This window comes from Prunus avium, chromosome 8 (assembly GCF_965620075.1).
Source record: "Prunus avium chromosome 8, drPruAviu1.hap1.1, whole genome shotgun sequence".
In the NCBI taxonomy this organism is placed as follows: domain Eukaryota; kingdom Viridiplantae; phylum Streptophyta; class Magnoliopsida; order Rosales; family Rosaceae; genus Prunus; species Prunus avium.
The window spans coordinates 38,609,102-38,634,289 of record NC_142291.1 but is presented as its reverse complement, the minus strand read 5'-3'; the positions used below and the strand labels follow the sequence as shown (position 1 = coordinate 38,634,289).

The following is a 25,188-nucleotide window of genomic DNA, read 5'->3' as shown; positions in this document are numbered from 1 at the left end:
CTCTAGTACTAATCAAAGTACTATTCTTAGATACTAATCAAAGTAGCCTGTAAAAATGGCCCAAGCGTCACAACCCGATAGCCTGGTCATGTGACAGCGACACGTACCTTGAGAATTCCGAGAACATAACACTCACCCGTCATTGTGTTATACTCCGAAGTGTTCTCAAAATACGTTAAACCCTTTTGATGATGGCACGAGTTGGATCAAAGTATTTCAATTACAGCGGAAAATAAACAATAAGTTGGAACATTTTATTTAAAACCAACCCACAAGGTCATAGGCTAGCCCGAACTCAGCCCTATTTTTTGGACTATGGATTGGCCCAACCTGGTGTTATAAGCGGGCTAAAACCGAAGAGTTGTGTAAAGGGTAGGGTCTAATATGGTCATATAGGCATTTAATATTACCATTAATTATAATTGCATTTAATATCTTTATAAAAGTAAACTAGTATTACTAATAATTGCATTTAATTAAATATAATATATGTGACCTATTTGAAATATTCATATACGCCTGACCTGCCCACAAACCCGAAAACTCTTGGGCCTTGGTATTGCTATAGGACTGGCCCAACCCTAGCGGTTCAACTCTTAAGGGCCAAAAACAAGGAAATGGCTAATGAACTAGCAAGTTGTTAATTTTAGTAAATTAAATGGGATTTTCCTTATTATATAAAATGAAATTAATATTGCACATCATTATTCAATATAAGGATCAATATGAATATGAGCTATATTATCATCAATTCTCTTGATGTTAATATGAGCTAGACACAACCACTCTCAATCACCTAGATAATGTGAATATGAACTATCTTATCATCAATTCTCAATGTGGTTATAAATTAGCTAAACTAAATGATGCATGTCTGCAAAGAGTTTGTCAGATTAGATGATGAGAACTTTACTCATCTCTTGCAAAAACTCATTTAAAAAACCCCATTTCCAAGTTCAAAATTTTATTTCCCCTCTTCATTTTCTCCTTTCTTGTAACAGACGGAGAAAAGTCCGGTGACTGTGAACTTTACAATTATTAATAGGTGTGGCAACTTTGCAATGTGTAGTGCATTGGATGATTCGGTTTCGAATTGCAGTTGTATGGTTAGATTTCAAACAAAGGACTCGGGGCAATGGATATGAGGGAATTGGTTAGATGAGTGTTGTAGGAAGACCCTATTGAAGTGTCAAAGAAATAATACATAGGAAAATGTTGAAGATGGGTTTGTAATGCTAAGGTAGGCCAAGTTGCCTGTTTTTGCACACTTGGTTCTTGGTCCATATGAGGGTTGTGAGGAGACATGCCTTAATAGTTGTTCTTGTACTGTAAAGGAGAGGTTCTAAGCCACAATTTCTAAGCCCATAGGCGGCCATGCTCAGCTCATATTTAAGTTAATAAATAAAATTAATATTTGTTATGCTTGTATTTAAAGATTTGAAAGAATATAATGACACATTTAATATTAATATTAATTATAAATATATTTATAAAAATAAACTAGTATTACTAATCATTGCATTTAATTAATTATATGTGGCCTATTTGACATGGCCATATAGGCCGGCTCATCAGCCTGGCCAAAAATTCGAAGATTCTTGGTCCTTAAGTAGACCTTAGATTTAGCCTATTTGAGATAGGACTGGCCCGACCCGAGCAGTTCAACCCTTAGGGGCCAATAATAAGGAAATGACTAATGAGCTAGTAAGTTGTTAATTTTGGTAAATTAAATTAATGGGATTTTTCTTATTATGTAAGATGAAATTAATATTGCACATTATTATCATCCATTCTTTTAAAGTTAATACGAGCTAGACACAACCACTCTCAACCACCAAAATAATGTGAATATGAACTATATCATCATCAATTCTCTATGTGGTTATAAAATTAGCTAGACCAAATGATGCACGTTTGCAAAGAGTTTTTCAAATCACACAATGGGAACTTTACTCATTTCTTGCAAAAACCCAGTTTCCAAGTTCTAATTTTTCTTTTTCCTTTTCATTTTCTCATTTCTTGTTTCAGATGGAGAAAAGTCTAGTGATTGTGAACTTTACAATTGTCAATAGGCATGGCAAGTTTGTTTCACGTAATGCATTGGATGATTCGATTTCGAATTGCAGTTGTATGGGTGGATTTCAACCAAAGGACTTGGGCCAATGAATGAGAGGAAATTGGTTACATGGGTGTTCTAGGAAGACCTATTAAAGTGTCAAAGAAATAGTACATAGGAAAATGATGAAGATGGGTTTGTAGTGCTAAGGCCCGGCTCAATATTTAAGTTAATAAATAAAATCTTATAAATTAAACTAATATTTGTTATGTTTGTATTTAATTAGAAGATTTGAAATAATATAATGACTCTTTTAATATTAACATTAGTTATAATCGCATTTAATATTTATAAAAGTAAACTAGTATTACTAATAATTGCATTTAATTAATTATATGTTGCCTATTTGATATGTCCATATAGCCCTGGCTCATCGGCCCGCCCATAAACTCGAAAATTCTTGGCCCTTAAGTAGGCTTTAGACTTAGCCTATTTGAGATAGAACTGGCCTGACCCGAGTTGTTCAACCCTTAGGGGCTAATAATAACAAGGAAATGACTAATGAGCTAGCAAGTTGTTAATTTTGGTAAATTAAATTAATGGGATTTTCCTTATTATGTAAGATGAAACTAATATTGCACATCATTATTCAATGTAAGGATCAATGTGAATATGAGCTATATTATCATCCATTCTCTTGAAGTTAATATGAGCTAGATACAACCACTCTTAACCACCCAGATAATGTGAATATGAACTATATCATCATCAATTCTCAATGTGGTTATAAAATTAGCTAGACCAAATGATGGACATTTGCAAAGAGTTTGTCAAATCACATGATGGGAACTTTATTCATCTCTTGCAAAAACCCAATTTCCAAGTTCCAATTTTTCTTTTTAGTATTCATTTTCTCCTTTCTTGTTTCAAACGGCGAAAAGTCCAGTGATTGTGAACTTTATAATTGTCAATAGGTGTGGCAAGTTTGCGGTGTGTAGTGCATTGGATGATTCTATTTTGAATTGCTATTTTATGGGTGGATTTCAACCAAGAGACTCGGGCCAATGGATGGGAAGAAATTGGTTAGATTGGTGTTCTAGGAAGACCTATTAAAGTGTCAAAGAAATAGTAAAGAGGAAAATGATGAAGATAGGTTTGTAGTGCTAAGGCGGGCCAAGTTGCCTTCTTTTGCACACTCGGTTCTTGGTCCAGATGAGGGTTGTGAGAAGACATGCCTTAAGAGTTGTTCTTGTACTGTAAAGGGTAGGGTCTAAGCCACAATTTATAAGCTCACGGACGACCTGGCCCAGCCCAATATTTAAGTTAATAAATAAAATCTTATAAATTAAACTAATATTTTTTATGCTTGTATTTAATTAGAAGATTTGAAAGAATATAATGACTTTTTTTAATATTAACAGTAGTTATAATTGCATTTAATATATTTATAAAAGTAAACTAGTATTACTAATCATTGCATTTAATTAATTATGTGTTGCCTATTTGATATGTCCATATAGGCCCGGCTCATTGGCCCGTCCATAAACTCGAAAATTCTTGGCCCTTAAGTAGGCTTTAGACTTAGCCTATTTGGGATAGGACTAGCCCGACCCGAGCTATTCAACCCTTAGGGGCTAATAACAAGGAAATGACTAATGAGCTAGCAAGTTGTTAATTTTGGTAAATTAAATTAATGGGATTTTCCTTATTATGTAAGATGAAACTAATATTGCACATCATTATTCAATGTAAGGATCAATGTGAATATAAGCTATGTTATCATCCATTCTCTTGAAATTAATATGAGCTAGATACAACCACTCTTAACCATCCAGATAATGTGAATATGAACTATATCATCATCAATTCTCAATGTGGTTATAAAATTAGCTAGACCAAATGATGCACATTTGCAAAGAGTTTGTCAAATCACATGATGGGAACTTTACTCATCTCTTGCAAAAACCCAATTTCTAAGTTCCAATTTTTCTTTTTAGTATTCATTTTCTCCTTTCTTGTTTCAAACGGAGAAAAGTCCAATGACTGTGAACTTTACAATTTTCAATAAGTGTGGCAAGTTTGCGGTGTATAGTGCATTGGATGATTCGATTTTGAATTGCTCTTGTATGGGTGGATTTCAACCAAGGGACTCGAGCCAATGGATGGGAAGAAATTGGTTAGATTGGTGTTCTAGGAAGACCTATTAAAGTGTCAAAGAAATAGTACAGAGGAAAATGATGAAGATAGGTTTGTAGTGCTAAGGCGGGCCAAGTTATCTGCTTTTGCACACTTGGTTCCTGGTCCAGATAAGGGTTGTGAGGAGACATGCCTTAAGAATTGTTCTTGTACTGCATATGCATTTGTGCAAGGAATTGGCTGCATGATATGGACTGCGGACTTGCCGGATGTTCAACAATTTACAAAGGGGGGAACCAAGTTGAACATTCTTTGATTTATTAGGTAACACCCATAATCATCATTTGTCTCACGGCCTATGGGCTCTGAAGTGGGTAGTTCAAAGCCTGATGGCCCAAAGATTGGTCCAGCCTAATGTTTAGGTTCGATTAGCCCGACTCGCTCTAAGAATGGGTAAAATTTGGGCTAAGGGTTTGAAACCTCTGCCTAACCCATTTGAGCCCGTCTAGGCCCAACCCATCCATAAATAAATTGAATAATAAACATAACAATAAAGTTGGCCCAATGATGTTCATTCATGATAATTTAACAAAGGTTTGTTATGGTGTATATTATCTAACATCTAGTCATGTAATTCCATGCTTAATTAATATTCATGAAGCATTTAATGTATACTCTCATTATCCAATAATTGAAAATGCTTGTTGCTATGAAGATAAAAGTTTGATAAATATTGGGAAACTTTTCTCCCTATGTTTTGTTTTGCTTCTATTATTGATCATAGATATAAATATTGGGAAACTTTTCCCCTACATATAAATATTGTGACAAAGAGATATAAAAACTTAGGAAAAAATAAAAAAGGCCCGGTCCGCCAAGCTTGTCTAGGGCCGGCCACTTTGAAACCTCGGCCCAACCTAAAAATAAAAAAAGCCCGAGAGGTCCGGCCCAAGTCTTCTTAGTCATGACCTTTGAAACCCTAATTCTTCCTATGTCTTTCTTGTTGTTGGTGTTATTGGAGTTTTTTTCCCTCTTTTAATCTTTGCTATAAGCAGCCTTCTTTTTTTATATATAGGTGGCAAGAAAAAATTATCCACCCTTTGGGATAATAGTAATTTCTGTGGCGGGAGTACTCTTCTTAGTCATGTTCATGTTGCCCACCATTTCTTCTATTTCAAGGTTGAGGAACAACAATGCTAGCAAGAGAAAAGAACAACCTTTTTTTCAGAGTTACCATTGTTCAAGTTTAATTGTGTAGCAAAGCAACCAACTGCTACAAACATTTTTTCTTGAGTTACCATTGTTCAAGTTTATGGTGGTTGTTTTCAGCTCCCCCATTCATATTATTGCAAATTGACTTCATTGGAGGCTTCTTCATAGCACCAAGGTGTTAGTGGTGACAGCTTAATTGATTTTTGTGATTTCAGTGCTTGATTTGCTTGTGTCCACACACACACACACACATATATATATATATATATATATATCAAAGTAGAAAATCTGTGACTACTTTATTTGAATTCCATGAGGGGCTGAACCCCAAGCAAAGGATTAACAAAAAACAGAAACCAATCAGCCACCTAACAATATGCACACAAAAAAAAAAAAAAAAAAAAAGGTTTATGGCACCCTATACTATATAGTCCCATGAGTCTTGCTACATAAACATTCATGGAAGAGGAGCTTAGTTGGCTGTGGAAGTTGAAGCATATGATGCAATGAAGAGCAAGAAGAACAGCAGAGGAAATGCCATCTTGTTAGAATTTCCATCTGATGGTGATGGTACAGTTTTAGATTCACTCCCTGCACACACACACACACACACACACAGTGATTAATATGTTAAATTGTAAATCGATTAGAATCTAGTGTAAAGAAATGTGATTTTGGAAATCAAATTGGTTACCTGAAGGAGAAGTTGGTGTTCCTGAGGGAGAACCTGGTGGAGATGACCCTGCAAAATCATGACCAGAGGTTAATTCATAAGTTTATAGACCCTGCAGAATCACATACATTATGTTTTTTGAATTTTGTAATTTTTTTTATATACCGCTGCATCGGCTAATCGGGGGTGTTTGGACTTTGCAAGCAGAGGGGAGGGTCAATGCCTGAGTCTGATTGATGTTCACACCAACGGAAGAGGAGCCTCCATTAAGAACCTCACAGAGGCACTTTGGCTGTGAGCTGACCACATTAGCTAATTGTGAGCAACATGAGGAAGATGGGGTTGATGAGTTTCCTGTTACGTAATCAAGGCATGGGGACATGCTGATGATCACATTGGTGCAGCTTGATTGAGCATCAACAGTGCCTTCCCGCAGAGCCACTACAAGGACCAAAGCTAGCACAATCTCAATCCTCCTAACTGCCATTTTTTTATTCTTGAGTGAGAGTGGCTTTGATTTGCAAGTGACACTATATTTCTGTGAAATGTGAAATGATGAACAAGTTCTTGGTAATGGGTTTTTTTTGTATAAGCAAGAGGGGTTTGTGGTTTATATATAAGGGGGAAATTGTGACCCAAAGAGAGGCAGCTGGCATGGCTTTCTAATTGGGTTGCCAACTTTTCCTACTTTGCAACAGATTTTATTTGTTAAACTAGAACTTTAGGAGGGGGACTCTTAACAGTTAAGAATTGGAAGTCAATAAAGTTTGCCCTATGCATGTCTACGTGTGTACTAAAAATCAAATGTGGTTAAGGTCATAGAAGAAAATGTGATGCTTATTGCGAGTGTCCAGTAAAGGCAGGCCAACCTCCTCTGGTAGATTTGTACCATTTTCTTTTTTCATATAAGCGATATTAAGGATCTTAAAACCTTGATTGCAAAAGTAAATACTTAATCGCTTAGGTACAAGCCCCTTGCAGATTTGGACCATTTGGTAGTTCACATAGTTGAATATGCATATTTACTTGAATGAATTATAATTATAAAAAAAAATTGAAAATACTCTACAAGTATCATTTTTTTCTTTTTTGAGATTTATGGGTCACTGCCATTGTGGGACTAGACTCGATTGGGTCTGGGCCCCAAAATGTGGTTCGAAGACGTAACCAGTTTTTGCTTTACTTTAACCATTTGGTTTTTATTGAATTAGTACGTTGGAGCAGTGGTTGGTTGCCTTCATTTTTATGGTGCTGCTTGTGAAATTTGAGAACTTGAAGCGAAGATTCAAAACCTTCGTTTTTAGGGTTTATGTGGAATTTAGGAGCATGATCCCATCATTTGAGCTGCTCAAACGTGTTCGTCAAGCAATTTATCCAGCTTTTCTATGGACGGCTGTTGTGCTTATTATATGCTAAATTAATAACCCATATTAGAAGATTTTTTGTCCTCAATTTGAATTTTGTCTTATTTTTCACTGCAAACTTTGTGATACCATGAAGGAAGTTGAGTTTCCACCCCAAAACCAATTGGCAATGAGGGGAGTAGCCCAACTCCTTATAAGCTCTTGCTAGATTTCTCAACTTTCCAATGTGGGACTATTTACCTTCATATTCTCACATGCTTGAGTATTAAGGTTGTTCAAGATCTAATTCAATCTGTCAAAACTGACTGATCAAATCTATCTAACTCAATTTTAATCGGTTTTGATCTTTTGCCATTTGGCACTCTGCAGAGGTAGATTATGGATTTATGGTTGAACATGAAATTTAAAGGGAGCAAGAGTACCGCACTCATACTTCATTATAATTTGTCAATAGGTAAGTACAAACAAATGATATAAAGAAAAACACACACTCTAAGTACAAATAGTGATCTCCATCGCCAAGATTCCAAAGAAAAAATAATGATCATCTCCACGAACACCCAAATAAAATTGAAAAGAAATGGTAATGAAATATGTGTAGAACTAGAACAGGCCCCAAATCTCTGTAGGAGACTCAAAAACTGGTGAGAGTAGAAGCACAAGAGATAACGAAAAGGAGCAAGGGAACAAAGTGAAGGGGTGCTTTGATGTTGCTTCCATCAGATGTGTTTCCGTTTGTGGATGGAACTGTTTTCGACCCTTCTCCTGCATTCACCCAAAGCTACAACTCAGCATCAAAAGATAGGGGGCATATACATGTCACTTGTTATATTTAGACCGAAATTCACAGTATAACAACATAACATTCTAGACTAATTAGTTACGGAAGATATATACCTGAAGCTGAAGGAATGTCTGAGGCCGAAGGCGAAATTGCAGCTTCTGGTGTAAAAGCATCTGAAGGTGTTTGATTGGAGGGATCTGCAGGGGAACTTGCTGAAGGAGTTGATGGACTTGTTGTAGGTCCATTGGCACCTGCTACAACAATATTCAATTTAACTCAATGTTCCTTTTCTTGTTCTCTATAAAAAAACCTTATTGTTACGTCAATACTTAAACAATTTGGCCTTCTTACCTTGACACTGGCTAACGGGTTGAGTTTGGACTTTACAGGCACCAGGAAGAGACAGAGCAAGGGTTTGGTTTATGGTGATACCCAATGAGGAGCCGCCGCCATTGAGCAATGAGCAAAGGCACTGTGGTGATGACTGGACAACATTAGAAAGCTGTGAGCAGCATGAAGATGATGGGTTTGATGAGTTTCCTGTAACATAGTTGAGGCATGGTGCCAGGCTTGTGAGTGCAGTGGTACAGCCTGATTGAGCCATGGCTCCACCCAAAAGCATGGACCCAAGGACCAGGGCTAGAGCCATCTCAATTCCTTTGAATGCCATATCTTTAACTCTACTTGTTGAAAGAATAGTTTCAAAAGTTGGGGAGATGAATATTGTATAATAGATATCTGAGTAGTGAAGTGAAATTTACCCTATGTTGTATATTAGATATCCGGTGTTTGAGTGAGGAAAGGGAAGGGATGAGATGGGATTTATATAGGAAACTTTTTTTTTTCCCTAAGAGACAAATAAATTGGTGTATTTGGGTGGCCAACTTCTACTGAATTGCTGTTTGTTGGCAACCAAAAACTGCTTTTTAGGACATAAGATATGAAAAGTGCTATTGTTCAAATCAATTAATGATTTGCCCCATTTTTAGATTACCTAAACCTTAAATTTGGACCCACTAAAATAACAATTATCATGTTTAGGCAAAAAAGTGAGATAATAAACAAACAATTTATGTTTGAGAGGGACAAATCATATAGACTTTGAATCAAGTTCACATAGTTAGAACACCAATCCTCTGCCCCAAAGCTCTGTTCAGAGGATAGCCAATACCTAGAACTTTCCTCATTCAAGTAAAAGCAAATCCTGCAATTATGAAAGAAGTTAGTTAAAGTAGTTGAACTCCAAAACCCACTTCAAAACCACTCTTTTTTAAAATTATTTTCTTTTTCACTATTTTTTTTTAATGAAGAAAATTCTGTTTTCAACTAACTATAAACTGTCTCCTCAGCTTGAGCCAAACTCAACTAAGTTCTAAGCCTCAGTATTCCATTGAAGCCTAACTCATGGAATTGTTCAAGGCTTTTCGATTGATTACTATCCCAATTACCCTCTTAATCATTTCGTTGACATCGATTAACGGGCAGATTAGCACGCCATGCACAGCCTCAATGATCAGCAACTTCACCCCATGCATAAATTATATCACTGGGAGCAGCAGCAATGGCACGTCACCAACACAGAGCTGTTGCAGTTCGATAAAGTCGTTAATGGGCACCGGCACGGACTGTGCTTGTCTTCTCATAACTGCCAGTGTCCCATTCCAACTGCCCATTAACCGAACCCTGGCCCTCTCTCTTCCTCGAGCTTGTAACGTGGGGGGCGTCCCATTACAATGCAAAGGTGCTCTGCCACTCACATAATCTTGCAATTTTTCTAATTTTAATTTAATCTTAGTGCGACCAATTGAATTATACTTTTAAGCTAATTGTGCGAAATTTCTTTTTAATTTGCAGCCTCTGCTAGTCCCTTAGCAGCTCCAGGTCCTGCCTTACTAGGGCCAACTCCCCCACCAACAGCTTCTTCCCCTTTAAGTCCAAGAGGTAATTACAAATTTGCTAATTGTTTCTTTTCATTTTATTTTTCTGACTTCTGAAGGCATTGGTCAATTTGGTCAAACATTTCTGGTGTGCAGCTTCTAAGGCAGTAGCAGAAGCTCCTGCACCACAATCTGGGACAGTTGATGATCTGCAGCCAACATCTCCATCAGTAGAATCAGAAGCTCCAACAAAATCTCCAACAGGAAGTGGTCGACTGACCCCATCAGCATCAGCATCTACTCCATCTTATGTTTCCCCACCCTCTCTCCTACTCATAATTTTGGGACTTGTGGTTTATAAGTCCTACTGATAGTTATTGCTGCTACCCTTCTTATGCATATGCCGTTTTGTATGGTATATCACATTCATATATCTTGTAATAGAAGTGTGTCTCTTAAGGTCATATCTTTTTGGGATCGATTTTAATCTGTGTAAGTTTTATATACATTGTTGGCTTGACTCATTCTCGGTTTCAACATTTAGGGATACTTATGGTTTGTAAATCCTTTTAGTGAAATTTCTACGTGGCTCTATATATGCCTTTTTGTATGGTATACATCATATTCACATCTGGTAATGAAATTTCTATCTTAAAATCATTTTATATTGTTTTGGGATTGATTTTAATCTCTACTGCGTAAGCTTTATATACATTTTTGGCTCAGCTCATTCTCGGTTTCAACTTTTGAGATTACACAATTTTTATGAAACTGTCTTATAAATCTGTGAAATACCGCTTTTTGTGAAAAAAAGTTTGGGGCCAAAGAAAGGGGCGGAAAGACCGTTTCTTCGTGCAATTTCAGAAGGCATTTGAACACCGCTCCCAACCCTACTCATATGCAAGAACAATATCAACCACCAGTATTGCCTAAAATAAGCGGTAAAATCCCTATATATATCAACCAAGTCACTGAGAAACACTGAAACAGAGAAGAAGTTAATTAATTAAATAATTATCAAAACAGAAAGTTAAACAACAACAAGAGCCAATTAGAGAAGGAAGAATGGCCAAGAAGCTTGTTGCAGTGTTTCTCATGTTGGTGGTGGTTGTTGCAGCACTCCACATTCGGGAGGCTGAGGCACAAGACGGTGATCACGAGGAATACAAGGAGTGCTTCGGCAACTGCTTGAAGGAATGTGAAGACGGCGACGCCCACGGTCAGACTTACTGTGAGATGAGCTGTGACACTGAATGTGCAAGTAAAGAGAGTGCCGGTAAGTTTTCTTCTTCCCTGTTTTATGTTATCAGATAAATGTTTATATCGTCAAACTATAAATTTGGAATACGCGTATCGATCAATATCATACTTAATTGTTAGAACTTACTAGGAAAATGTACGAAATTAAGGTTAATTGTGGGGTTTTGCATTGTGCTGCAGAAAGGCTGAAGAATATCAAAGTTTGAGCTTGTGTAATAGCCAAGGAGCAAGCACTTACAACCACAGAGGAAGAGCGATATGAAATAAATTAATTAACGAGCTTTCATTCCACTGATAATGTATTAATTTGTGGAGGAGTTTTTCATATATATATATATATATATATGCAATATCATGAATAGTGTATTAATTCGCAAGATGTAATAAATCGTTTTTTTCTTTTCTTCAACACCAAACTCCGCAATCTTAATTCACTTTGATGAAAACAAAATTGCGAGATGAATTCCCCTTCTCGTAGTTGGTTAGAGCAGATGTGCTCCCCATTATGCACCCGAGTTTGAATCTCCCTTCTCGTAATTTAGATTAATTCAAAATAAATTATCGCTTGTATTAAAAAAGAAATAGAATGAATGATGGATATTTGCTTATATTACGAAAAACATTTTATTTCATTCTTATTGATATTCCAAGAAGAGACATACAAATGAAGTGAGAACAAAAACATTGATCTAACAAGGAACTGTGCATGTACAAAATGATACATTGGTTCCCGGGGCTGTTACGCACAGTGGGTTGTTATCGGGATCTTTGGACACACATCTTGCGTAGCATTGTTTGGCGTGCTCAGCTGAGTCACATGGGATATCTGATTGCACCTGTCTGCAAACGAAATTAGGAGTAATCGAGCGTCCCATACCCATCGCATTAGTAGCTGCACAGATGACAATCACGATTGTAAGATATTGTTATTTTTACAAGGGAAACTAAGGCTTTACATTTAGCATAGACGCATTTCTACGCATTTAAATGAATGTTAATCACTAATTAACATACATGGATAAATATATAGGGGAGAGAGAGAGAGAGAGAGAGATTAATTACCTGAACCAAGGAGGACAAGGATCATCATAAAACTGAAGATTGACACTGCTTTGACCATCTCTTAACCTTGGGGTTTTTGTTTTTGGGTTACAAAAAGCTTTGGGTTTTACAACCCAAATTTGTATTCAATAACAAAAGAGGAGAGTGGCAGAGGTATTGCTGAGGATGGAGAAGAGCTTGGTCTGGACGGAGGAGAGAGATAATTTAAAGGGGGAGGAGGTTGAAAGTCCAGAAGAGGATTGACGTTTTAACAAAGGAATAAGTTAGGATGAGATTGTAATAAGTATCTTGCCAAATCCTCCCAAACAACGTCTTATTTGTTAAATTAATGGTCACTACAAAAACAGAAGGCTTGAGTCACCAAATTGATTTTGGTGACAGTGGTTGGCCGGTCACCATTATTTGTGTTTACTTTTCAATTTTTTGATCACATATGATTTCAATATAATAAATATAAAACCACATTTCTGGAATGTCCCATGTCCCACTTATGTTTTCATCTTCCAAGCGTATCTTCCTTTTTTCGAATCCCAGGATAAGTGCCCCCTCTCCAATGCAATAACGCAAATGTATCTATCATTAATTCTCAGAAAGATAAAAAACAATGTGTCATATTAAATGTGTTGGTGCCAGGGGCTGTTGTTCAACGTGCCAAGTTATCGGGCTCTATGGACTCACATCTTATCAAGCAACGTTTGATGTACTCAGCTCCCTTAGAGCATCTCCAACCGATATGTCAAAAGTGCCACATAGACATTTAACAGCTAGAAATAACATCTCACACACTCCAACCGATGTGTCAAAGCTGATGTGGAATGAAGGCTGAAGATTGAGATGTTATTTTTGACATCCCAAAAGCAAGATGTCAAATGAATATTTTATTATTTTTTCTTTTCTATTCTTTTTAATTAAAAATAAATCAACACTAAAATGTAATAAAATAATAATTTAATTTGACATATCGGGTGGAGTGTAAAGCTATGTAAGATGTCAAATTGCCACATCAGCCATCAAATTTAAATTCGATGTTTGGTATTTGACATCTCCCTTGGAGATGCTCTTAGTGATATCGCATAAATATCTGATTGCACTGTGTGCAGACGACATTTGTATTCTGGAGTCTCATACCCATCGCATTAGTAGCTACACAAATGACAATCACGATAGTAAGACTTTGTGATTTTCTTAATACAAGCGATAGTTTAAATATTCCGAACCTATTGGCATAAATGGATGCTTGTGATATGACGTACCTAAACCGAGGAGGACAAAGATGATCATAAAGCTGAAGAGTGACAATGCTTTTGCCATCTTAATGAGAAAATCTTACTCATAGAGTTATACTTGTCATGGGATTGTATTTGTAGGCTTGAAATGTGGGTAGGTTTATTGTATTAGGCATTGCTCCACACACATAGAAGTGGATAGGGAGCATTATTGGAGTTGTATTTTTCTAATTTCTCCATAAAATTTGTCTAAAAATATGATTTAGAGAGGCCATTGTGGATGCTCTTAGGGAGCTCATTGTGAATGCTCTTAGACATTGCTCCACATATATAGAAACAAGTATCTTAGCAAACCCTCTCCAAAAACGTCTTAATTGTTAATGGTGGATATCATATGACTCCATTTGGATGGAGATATTTGAAAGAAAAAAAATATTGAGATTTTTGTCACGGGATTGTATTTATAGGCTCGAAATGTGGGTAGTTTTAATTAATCATGGCATACATTAACTTTTGGTCTTTATAATTTGTCGGTTTTACCATTTTAGTCCTTATAGTTTCAACTTTCTAGTTTCTAAAGATTTGGACTTGTCATTTTCATTTTTTCATGGGATTGTTTTTATAGGGTTGGGACAATTGCTCCACGTACATAGAAATCAGTATCTGAACAAACCCTCTCAAGCAATGTCTTAATAGTTAATGTTGCACAATCCCACACCAAATGCTTGCCAAAAAAGAGAGGAAACGACACCGTATCAAAATTATTTGTAACAAATGTTTTGCTTTCTAAGAATTTGGCCCGAAGGAATCGAGTTGGGCCCTACTTCAAGCCCACAGAAATCGTTGTGTTCCTTGGCTCACCCCTCCCCTAAAACCTCTGACAACTCTTACTTCGTCGTCTTCTTCTGCCTAGCCCTTCCGCTCGAACTTCACACACAGCCCGTACGGACACAAAGTTAACAGTAAGCATTTCGAATTTTACTTTACTTGAGGTTCGAGCTTATTCTTGCTCGCGTATTTGCACCTACTTTTCCTGTTTATTTCCTGTTAAGCATAGTATGAATATCAAATGCTTGATAAAATGTCTCAAAGATATTGACTAGTTGGAGCGCATTTGGTTTCGGCTTCCTTGCTTCTTTACTTGGCATGCGACGTTTTTTTTTTGTCATGAACAATTATTTCCATCGTGAAAATGTGAAGTGTGGTTTTGTTATCACAAGTATAAAATAGCTGTTGTTTTATAGATTTTACGTTAATAGGCAAAAAACCCAAAATCTAGGTTAACCCTGGAACCGAAATGAAAATATGAGTCTTTGAAGGTCATCTTACTATTCGATGCACACTTATTGAAATAAGGAAATGGTGGTGTTATAGAATTGAAAAGCAAGCAAATGCTTGTGCTTAGTTCTCAGGCTATGATATTTGATAGTATTTGATTGCTTATTCTTATGCTTTGAGATTTGAAGTAAGTGTGATGCTGATCAACCATTGAAAGATTATACATGTTTTGGTTTTAATTTTGTGCATTGCTGCTGAAGATAGCTGTATTTGATAGAAATGGGTTGGAAAGCGGCTGAGAAACTGATTAGGCACTGGAAGGTTCTCAGAGGAGATAATGTGAGGACGATGAAGATCATTTGCTCTTTTGCCTCATTCTGTATCCATATATATAAGTGAACTGTTTTCCGATCTCATTTGCAGGTGATGATAATAAGGGGAAAAGACAAGGGCGATACGGGTGTCATCAAGCGAGTCATTCGCTCTCAGAATCGTGTTATTGTGGAAGGAAAAAATCTGGTATCAGTCTAGCCTTATTATTGGTACACTACTCCTTTGATCTGATTTTGTCTTACAATTTCTTGAGCTGTTTATTTTATCAATTTTCTTTATGAGAAAAGTTGTTAACAATCCTTTGGCCACTCAAATCAGATTGATATTGCTGATATTCTATCGTATGTTATAAATCATTTTGGGCTTGTTGATAGTCTGTAAACAGTTTGGTTATCTATAAAAACATCTTTAATGGTTGAAACTCTTCTAATGTTCATATTATTTATGAAATTCTCTATCTTGTGCAATGTATATGTAATGAGTTCCGTCTTGTTGGAAAAATCCATGGGTTTGAACTTCAAATGCAAGACCTTTAAACTAAGAGCTGAAAGGATACCATCCAAGCAAGAACCATGTAGTATATGATGTTCTGTAAACTACAAGAAAAACTTTGATCTATTTGATCCTTATAATTTCAATGTTCAAGGTTTTTGGCAATTCCAACGAATTATGTGGATTTTGTTTGCCGCTGAACAAGTACTTTGTCTTTGCAGGTAAAGAAACATATCAAGCAAGGCCAAGGTCATGAAGGTGGGATATTTACTGTGGAAGCCCCTCTTCATGCCTCAAATGTGCAAGTTGTTGATCCAGTGACAGGGTATGGATGCACTCTTAACATTATGTTTTGAAAATCGTTAGTATTTTGTTCTTTGTTGATCCTGTGAAAGGGTAGGCAGGCATGCACTCTTAACATTGTGTTTTGACACACCTTGGTGTTTTTCTCTTTGTTTTACTTGTGCAGGAGGGCTTGTAAAGTTGGTGTTAGATATCTTGAGGATGGAACAAAAGTTCGAGTATCTAGAGGAATAGGGGCATCGGGATCTATAATCCCTCGTCCTGAGATCTTGAAGATAAGAACCACTCCAAGACCTACTGTTGGTACTTATCTCAAGTCCCGAAAACTATAACTTTCTTGTTGGTACTTGTAAAAGGGCGAAAATAAAATAGGATAATGTCTGTTTGCCATATCTTCTGCTGACAATTTTCATCATAAACTTTGGTTGCAGCGGGTCCAAAGGATACTCCTATGAATGCTGTGTTGGAGAAGACTTATGATGCTAAAACAGGGAAGGGCATGGCTGAACTTTGAGAGAGTTAATTTTCCACTCATTCTATGTCAGATGGAAGATGTTGCAGATAAAAATGGGAGCATATTAGTTCTCATATGTTTGCCAAAAATGATTTAAGAATTTCTTGTACCAAACTTCTGCTCTGTTTTTGTTATTTATTTCTTAGGTTCAAGGTCATCAATTTACTTAATTATCTTGTTTCCTTGTTTAAATTTGAGACAGAGTTCATAACTTTGAACCATTTTACCATAATTCTCTATGTATATCATCGAGAAGTCTGACCAAAAGAAAATAAAATAAAAAACGTAGTGATAAGTCAACAAAAATTGTTTGCTAGCGTTTACATGTCCGTACATGCCACCGCCATGTGAATCACGTGGGACACGGTGACTTTTTTACGCAGACACAAATGCAAGCAGATCAAATCAAAACTCCAAACCCCCTCAATCCTTTTGTCGTTCCCATTTAAAGTGGTACAAGACACAATGACAAGCCTACATGTCCAGTGCTTGGTAACTACTTTAAACATTTGACACGTAAATTGGACACTCGTCGCCATGCATGCCCTCGAGCCTTCTTCCCTTATCTCCACGATCTCTTCCTTTTTATAGGGCTCCCCTGCATTCACCATCTTCATCAAGAAATCAAGGAAAGTCTGAAACACAAAGCCATGGCGTTGAAAAGTAAGCTTCTTTTGGTTGCCTTGCTCTTGTCTGTTCTGTTTCTGAGTGTATATGTAGCTTCTGCTACGCAAGACCCAGAGCTGAAGCAGTGCAGGCACCAGTGCAAACACCAGCAAGGGTTAGATTCAAAACAGAGGGAACAGTGTGAGCAAGGGTGTGACAAATACATCAAGCAGAAGAGGGAGGAAGAGAAACACAGGAGATCAGAAGGAGAAGGAGGAGGAGGAAGCTTTTATCCAATATCAGAGACCGGACGTGAGCAAGAGGAGGAGAAGGAGTTTCAGGGTCGACAACAACAAGACCAAAATCCTTACTTCTTCGAAGATGAGCATTTTGAGACCAGAGTTCAAACAGAGGAAGGCAGATTTCGGCTTCTTCAGAAATTCACTGAAAGGTCGGATCTTTTGCGCGCCATTGAGAATTATCGAATTGGGTTTCTTGACACTAAGCCACACGCATTTGTAGCTCCATCCCATTTTGATGCTGATACTGTTCTCTTTGTTTTCCAGGGTAAGTAGCTTACCTGTTTGATAATTGTTCTCTAGAGAAATTTTGGGTCTTAATTTATTAACTGTTTTTGTTATTATCTTTGATTAATTTTGTATTTTTATGTGAATTAAGGTCGACCAACCGTTACCATAGTTAGGGGAGAGAAGAGAGAGAGCCATAATCTTGAACGTGGAGATCTCTTTAGAATTCCACCAGGTACCCCTCTTTATATGGTCAACAGAGATGAGAATGAAAAGCTCTTCATTGTCGAATTCATGAAGCCAGTCTCTGTTCCTGGTGAGTACGAGGCATTTTATGCCGCTGGTGGTGAAAACCCAGAATCGTTTTTCAAAGCATTCAGCCCACAAGTGCTTCAAGCCGCTTTAAAGGTACGAAGTATTTTGCTTTTTCTTTAATTTGGAAAATTAATCATATTTGTTGTGCTAATGATTTTGATTTATTGTAATCAAACAGACAGAGATGAATAAGCTGGAGAGGCTATTTGGGCAGCAGAGGCAGGGCAGCATAACCAGGGCCTCTGAAGAACAAATTAAGAAACTGAGCCAACAGCACGACCAAGGTGGAAGCGAAGGCTTCTGGCCTTTCCATGGTGGACAATCATCAAGTGATGCATTTAACCTTTTCAGCAAGCATCCCTCCCAAGCAAACAAATTTGGCCGTCTCTTTGAAGCAGATTTCAACGACTTCAAGCAGCTTCAAGACCTCGACCTCCTCGTCTCCTTCGCCAACATAACCCAAGTAAACAACCCAACTCAAATTTCTCTCAACCCAATTCAATTCAACAGTTATATGAAATCAATAGCTCAATGAATTGTATGTTTGTTTTGTAATATAGGGGGCTATGGTGGGCCCATACTTCAACTCGAGAGCCACAAAGATCTCTTTTGTGCTAGATGGAGAAGGCTACTTTGAGATGGCATGTCCTTATGTTAGCTCAACCGGAAGACAAGAGCAGCAGCAGCAGCAGAGACAGAAGAGCAGCCCAAGGTACCAGAAAATAAGCGGAAACTTGAGGCGTGGGGCGGTTTTTGTTGCACCAGCTGGCCACCCAGTGACAGCCATAGCGTCGAGGAATAGCAATAACCTGCAAATCATCTGCTTTGAGGTCAATGCTCATGACAACATCAGGGTCCCTCTGGCAGGGAAGAAGAATGTGGTGAGCCAGTTTGACAGGGAAGCCAAAGAGCTGGCTTTCAATGTGCCTGCAAGAGAAGTGGATCGCATCTTCAATAACCAAGACGATGAGTTCTTCTTTGAGGGACCAAATGAACAGCCTGAACATGGACGTGCTTATGCATGAAAAAAAGGGGGAGTTGGAGGGCTTTGAAGTTTTTAAGTCTTCTAAGTAGACGTTTTTGTTAAGCCCTAAGTAGAGGCTGCTGCAGTTTTGTGGTTCTGAGATAATATTGTATGTATTAACCTGCTGGTAAGGTGAGCATCTGTTGTGTCTACCTATGTAAATTTTGGGTTGTAACCTTAAATAAAGAGAACGACTTTCTGCTAAGTTAACAGCATGTTGTATGTTTTGGTTTGTTTTGCTTTTGCTTGAAAGTTTATATATTTTTTTAAAGTCCTGTTGAAACAAAACTTCAGGGATTTGAGTCTGACTTTGCAATAAGACTTCGCAGACATCAGTCAATGTGAAATAGAATTTGTTCACAATAAGATGTCCAAGTCACGTTGGTCACAACAAATTTGGATTTCTGCATAATTATATCTGCCCTGCTTGGGTTTTCTGTTTTTTTTTGGTTTTTTTGCCAAAGCCGTGCTTGGCTCACCCACCCAAAAGGAAAAGGAAAACAAAAACAAAACCAAAAATGGTTTATTATTGTATTTCAATGGCTTAAAATTAAAGAAAAGTATATATATTTTTTTATGCAATTGTGCAACTTGCACAAGCTCATTGTCATAACCAACTATCATCTTAACCCAGGTCTCTAAAGAGAAAATTAGGTTTATCAAGACTTTTTTTTTTCTTTTTCTAAACCAATTATAAACAAGAGAAAAAGAAAACTTAATTATACAAAAGAATTAGCTGATGGGGTTTAGTTTAGTGGAAAATGACTTTGATTTGCAGACCAGTGGTCTCAAGTTAGAAATCACATCGTAGCTTAGCAGTTTAGTGGAAAATGACTTTGATTTGCAGACCAGTGATCTCAAGTTAGAAATCACATCGTAACTTGGCAATGTGTGAGAAAACCTTCCATTCCTTCCTAACTTTTTTATAAAAAAAATTTGACACAAAAGAATTCTATTAATAAAAATGGACCCTTTTCTATAAAAATAAAAATAAAAATAAAATGGGCCCTATGATATTTGTCAAAGCAGCCCACTTGTCCATGAATAGCACCAACGGTATCCTTCTTCTCAAAACCGACCCGCCTCTTTCCCTCTTCACTTCACTCACTTCCTCTCCTCCCTCTCTTAAACGTTTAGATATTTGAATTTCAACTTCTTCTTCTGCATATTTGCATTTCATCTTCTTATCGAACTTGGCGGACATACCAAAGCCAAATTAACAGTAAGTATTTCCACTTTTCGCGTACTTGAGCTTCTCCTTGCACGTCCAATAAACTGCACTTCTCCTTGCAACCTCAGTTTGATTATTAACTGCTTGATAAAATGCCTCAACGATATTGGCCGATTACATGCCTTCGGTTACTTACTTCTGTACTTGGAATTCGGCGCCGTGTTATAAAAAATGTATCTTTCAAGAAAAATTGAAGGGTGTTTTTGTTGGTAGTGAGTTGATTGGTAAATGTTTCTGCCTGGATAAGATGCTTCATATATGGAAATTCAACCATCGGACAGCTTCAGTTTGCCCTTCTGTTTTATATCTTGCACTTGCTGATGCTAGTTATAGCATAGCTCGGGTCTCTGAATCCCAGCTTCGAGCTTATTCAAATGCCGGGCCTGTTTCTGGGTTCGTTGGCGCTTCTTCTTTGGCCAACTCAAATGTACGAGATGCTATTTTGAGATTTCCAGATCAATTTACACTTAAAGTAAACTTCTTTTCAACTGTGGCGGGAACAATCTTGGTCCAGGCTCGAGACCCAGCTAAATTAACCATGGAGATACAAAGTGCAATTGATGAGCACAGACTAAATGATGCATGGAAGTTGCATGAGCAGCATATGCAGATGGAAGGGTTTCTTAGGAAATCTGTTGTCAATAAGCTCTTAACAAGTTTTGTAGAAAGCTTTGATGTTCAGTGGCTTGAGAGGGCTTATGGGTTGGTAGAACAGGCTATTGAGAAAAGCAGACAGAACTTGTTAGAGAAGGAGACACTGATTTATCTCTCTTTGGGTCTTGCCAAAGCTGGATTACCCATTCCTGCGTCGACTGTTTTGAGAAAGATGGTAGAAATGGAACAGTTTCCGCCTGTTGCTGCCTGGTCTGCTATCTTGGCTCACATGTCTCAAACAGCTCAAGGGGCTTACCTTGCTGCTGAGTTGATAATTGAGATTGGTTACTTGTTCCAAGATAATAGGATCGACCCACGTAAGAAGTCTAATGCACCTTTGATTGCTATGAAGCCGAATACTACTGCTTTCAACATTGCTTTGGCTGGCTGTCTCATGTTTGGGACAACTAGGAAAGCAGAGCAGCTCCTTGACATGATGCCTCGAGTTGGTGTCAAAACTGATGCTAACTTATTGATATTAATGGCACAAATATATGAGACAAATGGACGAAGAGATGAGCTTAGTAAACTTCAAAGATACATCGATGAATCCCCTAACCTAAGTGATATTCAGTTCCGGCAGTTCTACAATTGCTTGCTGACATGCCATTTGAAATTCAGGGATCTAGATTCTGCATCCAACATGGTCTTGGAAATGCTACGGAAAGCAAAAGAAGCAAGAAATTCTCTTGCATTAGCAACACTGGTATTTGACGCTACTGGAAGGGGAAATAAGTCCCCTCTTGGATCGGGTTTTGGATCCAGGAAAAGTACGAGCTCTGGAGAATCATATGGTCATATTAGTAGTCCTTTAGTATCTTATGAGGAGTTTTCTATGGATAGAAATTTCTTGAGACTTGAGGCTGAGGCAAAGGAAGTGCTTGGTGTAGTGTTAGCTAAGTTGCAGAGCCAAGTTGAATTGATAACAACAGACCGCGGTATCCTCCAGCCAACTGAAAAAATATTTGTGAAATTAGTTAAGGCCTTTCTAGAAGCGGACAAGACCAAGGATTTGGCAGAGTTTCTTATAAAGGCAGATAAAGAAGATTCCCCAGCTTCCAATGATGATTCTGCCTTGGTTCATGTCATTAATTCATGCATATCACTTGGATGGTTAGATAAAGCACATGACCTTCTTGATGAGATGTGCTTGGCTGGTGTAAGAACTGGTTCTTCTGTGTACTCCTCTCTTCTAAAAGCATATTGTGAAGCAAACCAAGCAGGAAACGCAGCATCGCTTTTAAGAGATGCTCGTAAGGGAGGTATCCAGCTAGACTCAAGCTCTTATGAGGCATTGATCCAATCTAGGGTGCTTCAAAATGATACACAGGGGGCCCTCCATTTGTACCAAGAGATGAAAGAGGCGAAGATACCAAGAGCTGGTCATCAGGAGTTCGAAAGGTTGGTAAACGAATGTGCAGGAGAAGGTGGTGAACCTAGGTTGATGGCAAAGCTCTTGCAGGAAATCAAGGAAGGACAGACAATGGATTCCGGGGTTCACGACTGGAACAGCATAATCCATTTTTTCTGCAAGAAGAGATTGATGCAGGATGCAGAGAAAGCTCTGACGAAGATGAGAAGTTTGGGGCATGCCCCGAATGCTCAAACTTTCCATTCTATGGTCACAGGCTATGCTGCTATAGGAGGAAAATATATAGAGGTGACGGAGCTGTGGGGGGAGATGAAGTCTATTGCTTCTGCCACCTCAATGAAATTTGATCAGGAACTCCTGGATTCTGTTCTTTACACGTTCGTGAGGGGCGGATTCTTCAGTCGAGCAAATGAAGTGGTGGAAATTATGGAGAAAGGGAAAATGTTCATCGATAAGTACAAGTACCGAACACTCTTCTTGAAGTACCATAGAACAAGTTACAAGGGCAAGGCTCCCAAATTCCAGACAGAATCTCAGCTTAAAAAGAGGGAAGCAGCTTTAGCGTTTAAGAATTGGGTAGGTGTGTGTTGAGGAAACTATCTTCTTATCAGCTTCATACATGCCTCAGCTTTGATCCAATGAACTTGAGAAGAAGTAGAAGACACTATAGTTCTTGGTTATCTGTGTTAATTAGTTCTTCACCCAGAATGAGAAAAGGCTAGAGTTTATGTCTGGATCATCACCTAGCCTTGTTTGAGGAAACTACAATTTTAAACTAAACTTATTTCTTAATCCACATAATTTCTCATTTGATTGATTGATTTGCTTATTTAACAACCTTTAATAGGTGAAGAAGTATGTATATACATTTAAAATCTTGGTGGTTTATGAACAAAAATCGACTAGGAGATTTGATGTGAATGAATTCCCAAAGTTATGCATAAGATGACTCAGCCATTACACATCCACCGTCAATTATTCATTTAGGAGAAGGTAAATTCTAACATTCTGGTGAGTGAAGATTCTTTGTCGATCCTGTTTTTATACCTAAAATATAATATTTTAGGCTTCGAATTTCTATTTCTAAAATATACTATTTTAGACTTCTATTTTAACTATACCTAAACATTAGTTCGAATTTTCATTCCCGCAGATTATAGACGTTTAGAATATTCTTTGTTTGAACAAAAAAATAAAAAACAATTTCCCTAATATAAACTTTCATTATAAAATACTTAACGCAAAGAAGCTATTTGAGTTGAGTATAACCACAAATTCCTCACAAAAGAATCATTAGAGAATAACTATTTGATCTTGTTAATAACAATCCAAGCTGGCCTAATTTAATTCAGTCCACGCCCTTATAATATCACCGCGTTACTTTTTTCTTGTTTTCTTTTTCTGTTTTTCTGAGTTAAATATTAATTAAATAAATAAAAGACGCGTTGTTGTCAAGAATTTGAGCTTTAGGCGGGTACACAATTTAACACAGTGACGTACCGCAACCATATAAATACACCGCACCATGAAGAAAGCAAAAGCCCCGTACTCTGTCTCTCAGAGCTGTTTGTTCCTTACACTCACAAACCTCTCAAAAACCCCAAATTCGCTTCTCTCTCTTCCCCTTCCAAATCCCTAGCCATCTTCAATGTCCGCCAAACGCTCCCGCATTGGTCACTCGTCGAGCTCCAGCGACACCGGCCTCCTTCCGCCCCCGTCGGCCGAGTCCTCCGATTCCCGGCTCCACGTCCGTACGGCTTTCGGTAATGGCGCGAAGGCTCTGAAGCCGTCGTCGGAGGCTGTGCAGTCTCCGCCGTCGGTTCTGACGATGTCGTCGCCGGAGATTGTGACGATGGGACGCGAGGCGCAGGTCGATAAGTTCCTTGACCACTGCTACTTTTGTCGCCGGAGGCTCCCTCACAATGAGGACGTGTTCATGTGTGGGTAAGGTTTCTTTCCTTATTTATCTCTCTGATTTCTTTTCATTTTGAAATATTTTTTCTGTTGCGTAATTGTTTGCTCTCTGTTTGGTTGCTGAGAAAAGAAAAACAAGGAATTAAATTTAAAAGAATACAAATTTGAGTTGTAATTTATAATTCTTTTGTTGTTTGCATTTCATTTGTTTTTCGATCTCAATTATAAATGTTATGTGAACTATGATCATTTCACAGTTGTTTCTATTTCCCGTGTCATCAAATTTACTGAAATTTTTGAATTTTGTGTGTTTTTTGACTTGAAATGGTGGCGTGCAGTCCCTTTCGTGCATTTTGTTCCCCAGAGTGCCGTGACCAGCAAGTTGACCTGGACAAGATAGCGGAGCAACCAAAGCAAGTACCTGTTCAACCAGTTAGAACCATGTACAGCATGACCAACAATGTCAATGGACCGAAAGCAACAAGTTAGTCGAGGCTAACTTGCATCGCATGGCTGTCAAATTTTTGAGATTGTCATGCGATTTCGGTTAGAAACGGGTTGTCTTAGATGCTCAAATTTAGCTCATAATTAGGCTCTGTAAAGTTTGCCTAGTTTCTTTTAGGTTCCCAAATTCTACATTTTGTTATGTTTTGTGGTTATGATGAAACCTACTGGTAGTGCAGTGCAGGTTCCCAAATTCTACATTTTGAGCTTTACCAGAATAGAGTACGGAGTTAAACTTGTGCCACAGTTAGCCTGCCTTCATTTTACCCCTTTTAATATGATTCACTGCTTGTTTGCAACCATATCGATAGATGTTCTTACATTTGTTAACGATTCACTACTTGTCTGCGACTTTTAAATCTTGCAGAGTCTAGTGTTGATGTTTGTTTTTCAGTTTTGAATGTCTTGAAGTAATTTTTTGGCCTGTAATGTGAATGTGGAGAGTTGATTGGTGCACTTGACTTCTTTGTT

The 25,188-nt window shown here is 37.7% G+C and overlaps 8 protein-coding genes and 1 long non-coding RNA gene across 12 annotated transcripts; 6 read left to right on the top strand and 3 right to left on the bottom strand.

Moving 5' to 3' along the window:
* Positions 1 to 5,698: 5,698 nt before the first annotated feature.
* Positions 5,699 to 6,673, bottom strand: LOC110770535 (non-specific lipid transfer protein GPI-anchored 26-like). The gene is made up of 3 exons (XM_021974685.2): positions 6,243 to 6,673; positions 6,099 to 6,146; positions 5,699 to 5,995 (listed from the first exon to the last, which is right to left on the bottom strand). The coding sequence occupies exons 1-3, from the start codon at positions 6,562 to 6,564 to the stop codon at positions 5,877 to 5,879; spliced, it is 489 nt and encodes a 162-aa protein (XP_021830377.1). The 5' UTR covers positions 6,565 to 6,673; the 3' UTR covers positions 5,699 to 5,876.
* A 1,201-nt stretch (positions 6,674 to 7,874) lies between these two features.
* LOC110770526 (non-specific lipid transfer protein GPI-anchored 15-like) lies at positions 7,875 to 9,028 on the bottom strand. Of its 2 annotated transcripts, none has more exons than XM_021974676.2 (3): positions 8,577 to 9,028; positions 8,339 to 8,479; positions 7,875 to 8,206 (listed from the first exon to the last, which is right to left on the bottom strand). In XM_021974676.2, the coding sequence occupies exons 1-3, from the start codon at positions 8,893 to 8,895 to the stop codon at positions 8,076 to 8,078; spliced, it is 591 nt and encodes a 196-aa protein (XP_021830368.1). In that variant the 5' UTR covers positions 8,896 to 9,028; the 3' UTR covers positions 7,875 to 8,075. The 2 variants fall into 2 exon arrangements, with proteins under 2 accessions (XP_021830368.1, XP_021830369.1); XM_021974677.2 differs by having other exon boundaries at positions 8,339 to 8,476; positions 8,577 to 9,027.
* A 555-nt stretch (positions 9,029 to 9,583) lies between these two features.
* LOC110770525 (non-specific lipid transfer protein GPI-anchored 16-like) lies at positions 9,584 to 10,717 on the top strand. The gene is made up of 3 exons (XM_021974675.2): positions 9,584 to 9,966; positions 10,080 to 10,166; positions 10,259 to 10,717. The coding sequence occupies exons 1-3, from the start codon at positions 9,630 to 9,632 to the stop codon at positions 10,471 to 10,473; spliced, it is 639 nt and encodes a 212-aa protein (XP_021830367.1). The 5' UTR covers positions 9,584 to 9,629; the 3' UTR covers positions 10,474 to 10,717.
* A 358-nt stretch (positions 10,718 to 11,075) lies between these two features.
* LOC110770527 (Plant thionin family protein) lies at positions 11,076 to 11,715 on the top strand. The gene is made up of 2 exons (XM_021974678.2): positions 11,076 to 11,378; positions 11,543 to 11,715. Exons 1-2 carry the CDS (start codon positions 11,168 to 11,170, stop codon positions 11,566 to 11,568), a joined length of 237 nt encoding a protein of 78 aa, XP_021830370.1. The 5' UTR covers positions 11,076 to 11,167; the 3' UTR covers positions 11,569 to 11,715.
* Positions 11,716 to 11,962: 247 nt separating this feature from the next.
* LOC110770528 (uncharacterized) lies at positions 11,963 to 12,823 on the bottom strand. The gene is made up of 2 exons (XR_002528753.2): positions 12,425 to 12,823; positions 11,963 to 12,254 (listed from the first exon to the last, which is right to left on the bottom strand). It is a non-coding gene; the product is annotated as an uncharacterized LOC110770528 (long non-coding RNA).
* Positions 12,824 to 14,455: 1,632 nt separating this feature from the next.
* LOC110770524 (uncharacterized) lies at positions 14,456 to 16,796 on the top strand. 3 transcript variants are annotated; one of them, XM_021974673.2, is made up of 6 exons: positions 14,456 to 14,612; positions 15,189 to 15,267; positions 15,352 to 15,447; positions 15,975 to 16,078; positions 16,223 to 16,359; positions 16,488 to 16,796. In XM_021974673.2, the coding sequence occupies exons 2-6, from the start codon at positions 15,208 to 15,210 to the stop codon at positions 16,568 to 16,570; spliced, it is 480 nt and encodes a 159-aa protein (XP_021830365.1). In that variant the 5' UTR covers positions 14,456 to 14,612; positions 15,189 to 15,207; the 3' UTR covers positions 16,571 to 16,796. The 3 variants fall into 3 exon arrangements, with proteins under 3 accessions (XP_021830365.1, XP_021830366.1, XP_088102260.1); XM_021974674.2 differs by having other exon boundaries at positions 14,475 to 14,612; positions 15,193 to 15,267; XM_088246134.1 differs by lacking the exon at positions 15,189 to 15,267 and having other exon boundaries at positions 14,482 to 14,612.
* A 306-nt stretch (positions 16,797 to 17,102) lies between these two features.
* On the top strand, positions 17,103 to 19,247 carry LOC110770533 (vicilin Cor a 11.0101-like). The gene is made up of 4 exons (XM_021974681.2): positions 17,103 to 17,743; positions 17,855 to 18,111; positions 18,197 to 18,481; positions 18,579 to 19,247. Exons 1-4 carry the CDS (start codon positions 17,221 to 17,223, stop codon positions 19,041 to 19,043), a joined length of 1,530 nt encoding a protein of 509 aa, XP_021830373.1. The 5' UTR covers positions 17,103 to 17,220; the 3' UTR covers positions 19,044 to 19,247.
* An 850-nt stretch (positions 19,248 to 20,097) lies between these two features.
* On the top strand, positions 20,098 to 23,139 carry LOC110770521 (Pentatricopeptide repeat (PPR) superfamily protein). The gene has a single exon (XM_021974670.2). It carries the CDS (start codon positions 20,392 to 20,394, stop codon positions 22,888 to 22,890), a length of 2,499 nt encoding a protein of 832 aa, XP_021830362.2. The 5' UTR covers positions 20,098 to 20,391; the 3' UTR covers positions 22,891 to 23,139.
* Positions 23,140 to 23,815: 676 nt separating this feature from the next.
* Positions 23,816 to 25,019, top strand: LOC110770536 (uncharacterized). The gene is made up of 2 exons (XM_021974686.2): positions 23,816 to 24,243; positions 24,552 to 25,019. The coding sequence occupies exons 1-2, from the start codon at positions 23,948 to 23,950 to the stop codon at positions 24,700 to 24,702; spliced, it is 447 nt and encodes a 148-aa protein (XP_021830378.1). The 5' UTR covers positions 23,816 to 23,947; the 3' UTR covers positions 24,703 to 25,019.
* Positions 25,020 to 25,188: the final 169 nt, after the last annotated feature.